At 36.3% G+C, this 9,625-nt stretch overlaps 1 protein-coding gene across 1 annotated transcript in view; it reads left to right on the top strand.

The window, feature by feature from the left end:
• Nucleotides 1–1,663: 1,663 nt before the first annotated feature.
• spidr (scaffold protein involved in DNA repair) overlaps nucleotides 1,664–9,625 on the top strand; it is a 62,109-nt gene continuing 54,147 nt past the window's right edge. The window contains exons 1-5 of the mRNA XM_052114442.1: nucleotides 1,664–1,804; nucleotides 2,311–2,466; nucleotides 2,545–2,608; nucleotides 4,261–4,449; nucleotides 4,809–4,903. Coding sequence (XP_051970402.1) covers nucleotides 1,796–1,804; nucleotides 2,311–2,466; nucleotides 2,545–2,608; nucleotides 4,261–4,449; nucleotides 4,809–4,903 — 513 coding nt within the window. The 5' untranslated portion in view covers nucleotides 1,664–1,795. The remainder of the gene's footprint in view (nucleotides 1,805–2,310; nucleotides 2,467–2,544; nucleotides 2,609–4,260; nucleotides 4,450–4,808; nucleotides 4,904–9,625) is intronic.

Here is a 9,625-nt window from a genome sequence, read left to right as displayed (position 1 = left end):
GCTTCGAAGACTTCAAGCATTGTGTAGCCTTCATTCCTCAAAACAATGATTGACTGACGAGTTTCTAGAGAAAGCTGTTTCTTTTTTGCCATTTTTGACCTCATATTGACCTGCCTGTCTATTGCATACTGTCTGTTGCAACTCAAAAATAAACACAAAGACAATGTCAAGCTTCATTTAACGAACTAACTAGCTCTCAACTGTGTTTGAGATAATGGCAAGTGATTTTCTAGTACCAAATTATCAATTTAGCATGATTACTCAAGGATAAGGTGTTGGAGTGATGCTGCTGGAAATGGGGCCTGTCTGGATTTGATCATTTTTCTTTTCAAATAGTGATTTTTACATCAGTAATGTCCTGACTATACTTTGTGATCAGTTGAATTGGTGAATTAAATTACCAATTTCCTTCCGAAACAGCAAAATCTGTACATTTATTCCAAACTTTTGGCTACCAGTGTAATATAATATAATATAATATAATATAATATAATATAATATAATATAATATAATATAATATAATATAATATAATGTAATATAATATAATATAATAACATAATATAATAAATATAATGTAATATAATAACATAATATAATATAATAAATATAATATAATATAATATAATATAATATAATAAATATAATATAATAAATATAATAAAATAATATAATATAATATAATATAATATATTATAATAAATATAATATAATAAAATAATATAATAACATAATATAATATAATATAATATAATATAATATAATATAATATAATATAATATAATATAATATAATATAATAACATAATATAATATAATTAGGGTGACCATGCGTCCTCTTTTTCGGACCTTAAAAAAGCGTCCGGCCGGGATTTCTAAATTCGCCAAAATGTCCGGGATTCGGCTGTAGTTGCATTATGATGTGCATCTGGTCTAATACTTTATTATGAGTGTGCGCATGTTTGCGTTGCTTTAACCCCTCTTTGTAAGCCCCGCCTTCTCGCACACCAATTGGTCGATTATAAGAGGCTTGCAGCAACTATTGGCCAAATTCCTGCCTGTCAATCTCTCCGCGAACACGCGAAGCGCTGTTGTGTTCGGCATTAAACAGTTGCTTGACAGTAGCAACAAATGACAGCTGAGTGGAAACAATGCCCAAACGAAAGTGCAAATTTACAGAAGATTTGCACGAATAATCCCCATGCTTTCGTCCAGGTCGAGATCCGTGGGAAGCAGAATGTATGACATGTAAAATGGCACTTATGTGTCAGTTGCTAATAAAGGTGCAAGTGATTTAGAAGCACACGTTAGCTCTGCGAAGCATAAAGGGTCAGCAAAAGGTGAAAGTTCATCAGGTAAATTAACGGACTACTTATTCTGATCAGGTTAATCTGTTTTCACATTGCTTCATTTTCCATGACCGTTCAAAATAATAGTAATAGTAAATGAAGGTACACTAATGGCGTCAAATATTTTATTTTAGTACATGGACATTCAAAAGAATGTTGGAAATTCCAAATTTTTGGAAAACCAGAATATGGTCACCCTAATATAATAATAATATAGTAATTCTGTCAAATAAGCAAGAGATTTTTTTTTTTAACCGGCAGGTGCCAGTAGTGTGCAGCATTACAAGAAAATGAGCGGGAAAGATTAACCGAAGAAGAAAATCAACGGAGGTTTGCTGCGGATTTTGCCCACCTACAGTGATGAATTGTAAAAAATGTAAACATATGCCATTTCATAAGAAAAGATCTGTCGAGTAAAAATAAAGTGGTAATAAGTTTACCTAATATAATGTCCAAGGTAAGTGTGCAGTTAACACTTGTGAACTTCTGAAAAGCTTTATCAAACTTTAATATTTCATATATTCGAGAGGAAAACGTCTGTTTTTCTATTATTCACTGTAAGTCCAGTCAAAATGTACAAGAATACAGCATGTAGAAGTATGTCCTGGCCAGGGAATGTTATTTTTGCAAGCTCCAAAAAAATAAAACAAAACGTAAATCACAAAATTAAGGAAACAGAATACAGTATGCAAAGGAAAAGGAAATTAAATATACGTACATGCATATTACATATATGTAAAACATAACAAATCGTGTATTATGACTCAATATATACATGGCTTGAGACATACAAAGGAAACAGTCTTTGGAAAAATGTGTAAGTAACTGCAGCTTGATTCATTTATTTAATAGTATTATTGCCTGCTGGTTGGTGTTTGTGAACTCTGTTCTGCCTTATGTGTTATCTGCATAAAATCCCCTTTTAGTTTTGCAGTCTAATTATATTTGTTTCTGTATGTGCAGCGCAAGAGAAACCGGGACATGAGATGTGCTTTATTCCCAGACGATATGACGAACACCTTCACAAAGAGGGGAAAAGAATCTGCCAAAACATCCATACAAGGCACAAGGTCCTGGGACAGATGTGGGGACAGTTTCCTGGACACATCTGTCATCCAGGTGTGTTGCCTGTAACATTAACGAAACCCTGTCGGTCTGTTCCACACATGCACTGAACATCATATTTTTGTTTTTCAGAATCTGCAAACGTCAGAGAAGAAGAGCAGAGGTGTGCGTAAAGTGGCTCCAGCATCTATTACAGGTATCAGTACCGTTTACTCAATCATTAAATTGGATTAATAGTCTGTCTGTCTGTCTCTTACTTATCTATGTGTCTGTCAGAATTTATATACAGGTCCTTCTCAAAAAATTAGCATATTGTGATAAAGTTCATTATTTTCCATAATGTAATGATAAAAATTAAACTTTCATATATTTTAGATTCATTGCACACCAACTGAAATATTTCAGGTCTTTTATTGTTTTAATACTGATGATTTTGGCATACAGCTCATGAAAACCCAAAATTCCTATCTCAAAAAATTAGCATATCATGAAAAGGGTCTCTAAACGAGCTATTAACCTAATCATCTGAATCAACTAATTAACTCTAAACACCTGCAAAAGATTCCTGAGGCTTTTAAAAACTCCCAGCCTGTTTCATTACTCAAAACCGCAATCATGGGTAAGACTGCCGACCTGACTGCTGTCCAGAAGGCCATCACTGACACCCTCAAGCAAGAGGGTAAGACACAGAAAGAAATTTCTGAACAAATAGGCTGTTCCCAGAGTGTTGTATTAAGGCACCTCAGTGGGAAGTCTGTGGGAAGGAAAAAGTGTGGCAAAAAACGCTGCACAACGAGAAGAGGTGACCGGACCCTGAGGAAGATTGTGGAGAAGGACCGATTCCAGACCTTGGGGACCTCGCGGAAGCAGTGGACTGAGTCTGGAGTAGAAACATCCAGAGCCACTGTGCACAGGCACCAGAAACAGCGGCAGAAGCGCCTGACCTGGGCTACAGAGAAGCAGCACTGGACTGTTGCTCAGTGGTCCAAAGTACTTTTTTCGGATGAAAGCAAATTTTGCATGTCATTCGGAAATCAAGGTGCCAGAGTCTGGAGGAAGACTGGGGAGAAGGAAATGCCAAAATGCCTGAAGTCCAGTGTCAAGTACCCACAGTCAGTGATGGCCTGGGGTGCCATGTCAGCTGCTGGTGTTGGTCCACTGTGTTTTATCAAGGGCAGGGTCAATGCAGCTAGCTATCAGGAGATTTTGGAGCACTTCATGCTTCCATCTGCTGAAAAGCTTTATGGAGATGAAGATTTCATTTTTCAGCACGACCTGGCACCAAAACCACTGGTAAATGGTTTACTGACCATGGTATTACTGTGCTCAATTGGCCTGCCAACTCTCCTGACCTGAACCCCATAGAGAATCTGTGGGATATTGTGAAGAGAAAGTTGAGAGACGCAAGACCCAACACTCTGGATGAGCTTAAGGCCGCTATCGAAGCATCCTGGGCCTCCATAACACCTCAGCAGTGCCACAGGCTGATTGCCTCCATGCCACGCCGCATTGAAGCAGTCATTTCTGCAAAAGGATTCCCGACCAAGTATTGAGTGCATAACTGAACATAATTATTTGAAGGTTGACTTTTTTGTATTAAAAACACTTCTTTTATTGGTCGGATGAAATATGCTAATTTTTTGAGATAGGAATTTTGGGTTTTCATGAGCTGTATGCCAAAATCATCAGTATTAAAACAATAAAAGACCTGAAATATTTCAGTTGGTGTGCAATGAATCTAAAATATATGAAAGTTTAATTTTTATCATTACATTATGGAAAATAATGAACTTTATCACAATATGCAAATTTTTTGAGAAGGACCTGTATATTTGTGTTCATGTGAAGGAAATACAGAGGCCAGCACTGATGAACCAGTACACATTGCCTGGAGCTCCAGTGAGGAGGAAGAGTCTAACAATGATAATCTTCATCCTCCTCGAGCAACCCTCTTACATGCACCACAGCCATCCAGACCACACAAACAACATCCCATCGACTATTATAGGTCTCTACGGATGCTCAGCGCTGGTGTAGGTAAGTACAGAACCAGTAAAATGTTGCTGGTTATTACTAAATTAATAACTCAGGAGTTTGATTAGAAATATCTTTAAAACAAATAGTTGAAATGGGATTTGAATTGGATTTCAATGCATACACTGAATATAGGACAGAACAGAATAAAGCTTAAAAAAAAAAAGTGTATTTTTGGGGTTCAGCTTTGGCTGTTTCATTATTATTCACTGTTCTTCCTCTTTCGTTAAAAGTTTCAATGTGCATCTTACTCAACTATCGTTTTAAGTGTGGCTGCAGTGCTTACTGTTATTTGTATAATATGCACTGGGATGTTCTCGAATCTAGATAACACATAATATGCCTCACTGGTTTGCTCTCAGACACAGATGACCTTCCCTCTATTGATTCAGACAGTGAGTTAGAGGAAGAGAATTCCACTTCAAAGGAGCAAATTGACTTTGTAAATCCTGTTGCGGTAAGTACAATTAATAGTTTTATGATTGTAAAATGCATTTAGTTCAACACCTGCAGAAGTCCTTTACTCGTTTTAATTGTTGATTAGACAATTTTCCTAAACAAATTATTTTTTAACATTAGTTTATTTCAAAAAATAAATAAAATTGTTATCTGTCTGATATTTTACTTCACCGTTTAAGGTTATTTGTCTTGGTTTCCATGAAATTGTTACCATGTTTATAGAAGTACAGTATCCGTACAATTCTCACTCCAATACAGCAGCTTTTAAAGAGTGGTGGTGGCAAAGAATTGGTAATCAAAATAGATAAAATAGAAGGCTTTATTTTGGTCACACATTATACAGTGAAATTTATTTGTTTTCACATATCTTAGCAAAGCTGGGGTCAGAGCATGGGGTCAGCCATGATACGGCTCTCCTTGAGCAGATAGGGTCTAGGGCCTTGCTCAAGGGCCCAACAGTGGCCGTGCTGGGGCAGTGCTGGGGCTTGAACCACCGAACTTCTGGTCAGTAACCCAGAGCCTTAACCGCTGAGCCACCACTGTCCCTTGGCAAGGTTGCTGGTTTGATCTCCACAGCCACCAACATTGTGTCCTTGAGCAAGGCAATTAACTCCAGGTTTGTATACAGGATTACAGGATTGCCCCTGTATTAAGGGCACTCTAAGTTGCTTTGGTTAAAGCATCTACCAAATGCATACATTTATAAATGTAAAGACAGCATGAAACGACAATCAAAAAATATCTAGAGTGAAACAGAATATTCATATCATATTTAGGGCATATGTAGGATAAATCATGTAGGGCAGGAGTTCATTTCATATATGGGATTTTAATGCATTGTTTGGTCGTTCGGATTGATATTATTGGTTAGTATATTTCCCCACCAAAGGTACTTTCCACTAATAATGGACAAACAATGGACTTGAATCCCCCCCCAACAAATGGTCAGTTAAAAGTAGTTGCTTAAACTTTAGAAAGATTATATAAAAACTTATAAAACTTAGAACAACATACACTGATGAATTTTGCACAATAAGACCAGGTTCATTTATTTATACAGTAAATAGACTCAATTTTGATTTCATCATGACTTTAAAAGAAGAAAATAAATGTTGAATCGCAAAATCAGAAGTCAAATCTTTAAAGGCGACTGAAAGAAGAGATATAAAGAGTGTGATTGAGAATAGGAAGAGTGGATTAGAGAGTAGAGATACAGCTTAAGGTTCATATTTCAGGACACACCGATAAAGGCCAAAGGTTATATTGCTTTAAGACTGACAGTAAACATTAAATCTGTTGCTCAATAGGTGGCAGTATGATTCCTTAGAGAAGACATCTTAAGTGTTCTTCAGGGTTGAATGTCACTTCTTTTCAGACTGACCTTTCCCCCAGATATTTACTTGAACCCATTTGGAGTTGTAGCTTATTAATATTTGACATTTTGATGCAAAGTCATCTGAATATAAGGTCACATGGTTCAAAGAGCCTTGCCATATTCCTAAAGAAATAAATCTATTTCTATGATAACACAAAAAGCTACAAGTAAGCGATATTGTGCAGTCAGCCAGTAATTGTTGCAAAATAAGTCTTGTATCCCCCTAAAGGGGTTTATTTTGCTATAATGACCGGATGTCTGTACGTTACCCCATATCATCCCAAATATTGTTTTGAGTTGAAATGATGATATTATTTGAGAACAGATCATGGAGGCATACAAGACACATGAAACTAGCACTGCTAGTATTTACACTGCGTGCCCAATTATTGGCAAATCCTAAATTCTTTAGGATTCATTTTATTGTTGAACTAACACAATGCTCTCAGTCAATCCAAAATGTTATTGAACATCAAACCTGAATGTTTAACAAAGAAAAAGTGAGTTTTGTCTTGGGGGAATATATAAGTGTGCACAATTATTAGGCAACTAAATTAAAAAAAGAATTTCTCCCAACTCAATTGTTTTTTGGGCCCAAGTCATTATTTGAACTGGCAGTAGGTTTGAGAGTTGAGTTTCATTCCATCTTCAACTCGAAAAGGTCCAACTACCTCATCCTTAATGATAGCTGCCCATACCAGTACCCCTCCTCCACCTTGCTGGCACCTGATTCGAAGTGTTGCCCTGTGTCCATTAGTGATCCAGACATGGGCCCATCCATCTGGTCCATCAAGAGTCACTCATTTCATCTGTCTTCATGTATTTCTTTGCCCAATCTGTACACTTCAACTTGTGAACATATTCAGTGGCGATCATGTTTCAGCCTTCTTGACCTTGGCCATGTCTCTGAGCACTTGGCACCTTGTACTTCTGGACACTCTCGGTAGGTTGCAGTTCTGGAATATGGTAGCATTGGAGGATAATGGGTTCCTGGTAGCTTCACGTTTAATTCTTCTCAAGTCTTTTGCAGTTAATTTGCCCCTTTTCTTCTCCATGTGTTTTGTGCACCCCGGTTGACTATTCACAACAAAACGTTTGATTGTCCAATGGTCATGCCTCTATAGTTTAGCTAATTCAAGAGTGTTGCATCCGTCTGAAAGGCATGTAACAATATTTGACTTTTCAGTGTCCGTTAAATCTCTTTTTTGGCCCATTTTAGATAATGGAGCTGCCTAATAATTATGCAAACCTTGATATAAGGTGTTAGTCACTTTCGCCACACCCTCCCTTATTACACAAAAACATATCACCTGAAAATTAATGAATCCAATAAGCATTCAAGTTTCTATGTTTTGGAGTTAGTGCATGGAAATAATGTTAAGATCAGAATACTCACTTGCCTAATAATTGGGAATGCAGTGTAGGAAAGCAGTTGCCTGGACAACAGTTAGTTATACAGGTCATTCTACACACTATTTGAAAGTGATTTTATCGATAACTACGCAATTGCAGCAATTAATCTAAAGGTAAACTGCAGGTTCTGTGACTTTTCTAAGTTCCTTTGAATAACATTTTTTAAATATGTTATTTATAAGGTATCTGGCATTCATATTGTAGCTTCTGGGGTTAAAGTTGAATCTAAAGTTTATGAAAATATATGCTTATTTTTATATATGCAGGAGTGTTTTCATCTCTGGCATTAGCCATGACATCACCTAATCTGTCTATTTTATGCTGCAATGATCATAATTTGCTACAATGCATCTTACTGTCATGAGGTATCATTCACAATAACTTTCACAAACAGTAATTTTGACCAAACGGTGCAGTCTAGATAGTTTCTGTAAAGCTCTGTTTACTACTCCTGTGCTACTTGGTTCCTGGCAATGGTAAAACCATAAAAATGTTAATGGCTTTGTATTGACTTTGTATTCAACATTGTGAAAAAAACACAGCCCTGCTTTGACTCATTTAATAGTTGGAATAGTTTAGCGCGTCACACATTGACTGAACAACCAAAAAACAATCCCTGTAGTTTTGTGGTCTTGTGGCAAATATTCAACTTTAAAGTAATAGTTCTCCCAGAATTTTTTATTTTATTTTTATTTTTTATAATTTATCACCCCATGTCGCTCCAACCCTGAATTATCTCTTTTCGTTCATGAAACACAAAAAGTGGTGTTAGGCAGAATGTCCAAGCTGCTCTTTTCCATACAGAACAAGTCCTATAACTCTCAAATATAATTTGTGGTCATTCAAACTTGTTGAATTAAAATCTGTCACATGAAATCACAAGAACAGATAGCCTCTTTTCCACTATCAGGCCGAAAGGTTCAGACCATGGTACAGAAAGGTTACAGTAGCATTTCCACTTGAACATGGTTCGGCACAGCATGGCTATAAACCGATATAACGTGCCAACTTCCCGGACCGGCACGGAACGGTGCGGTTTTGTGATGAGAACTGTTCGGCCCTATGGTGGAAATGCAGCTTATGCCATCAAACCTGGCTTGATGCATATAAAGGTGCCATTTTTTATTTTAACGCAAGCACAAATGAGATTTGTGAGCTCCGGTGAAGGGCAAGTTTATCGTAATGATTTGTATTCTGGTCTGTTCCTCTAAACCAAGCTATCTTTTGGCTTTTGGAGACTTGGGATGTAGTATAATACTTTATACATTTGTAATACTTCAGTGGTGCTTTTTTTTTAGTCCTTTTCGGAACTTGGCATTATAAAGTCATCCATTCTTGTTGTATGGAAAAAAGCAGCCTGGACATTCTGCCTTGCATTTCGTGTTTCATAGAAGAAAGCAAGTAATACAGGGTCGGATCAACATGAGGGTGAATAAATGCCGTTTTAGGGTAAACTGTTCCTTCATATAATTTTAGAACACTAAAATTAACACTAAACACTTTTTTATTTTTACACAGGTCATTAGATTAAAAAAAAATATTTATGTTGTAGGACTCAAAGTTTTTACACTGAATTTGTGAGTCATTTTAAGGTTAAAAAAAACAAAAACATTTGTAGTGTCTTGGAATAGTAATTTTTCAAATTTGCCATTGTGTCACTGCATATTGAGTGAATGAAACGTTATTTATTATTATTATAAACGTAATAAAACTTACTTAAAAATGTATTTAACTTAACCCAAAACTATGCCTTACTCTCATGTCTGCTACATGTTACTATGTGTCTTTTAAAGCAGCCTTGCTTTCTGGATTCAAAATTGAAACCATTTGTTCCAAGGAAAAAAAGTTTGGCTGAAAACTTGCTCAGCTTTTGCAAGAAAATGCTTTTGGTCTCTTTACAGGAAAAGCGGAAAAAACACAGACAAACGAAGA

The sequence above is a fragment of the Xyrauchen texanus genome, chromosome 42 (genome assembly GCF_025860055.1).
Source record: "Xyrauchen texanus isolate HMW12.3.18 chromosome 42, RBS_HiC_50CHRs, whole genome shotgun sequence".
NCBI classification, from domain to species: domain Eukaryota; kingdom Metazoa; phylum Chordata; class Actinopteri; order Cypriniformes; family Catostomidae; genus Xyrauchen; species Xyrauchen texanus.
The sequence above is the reverse complement of the archived record's forward strand: the minus strand, read 5'-3'. Positions and strand labels throughout refer to the sequence as shown.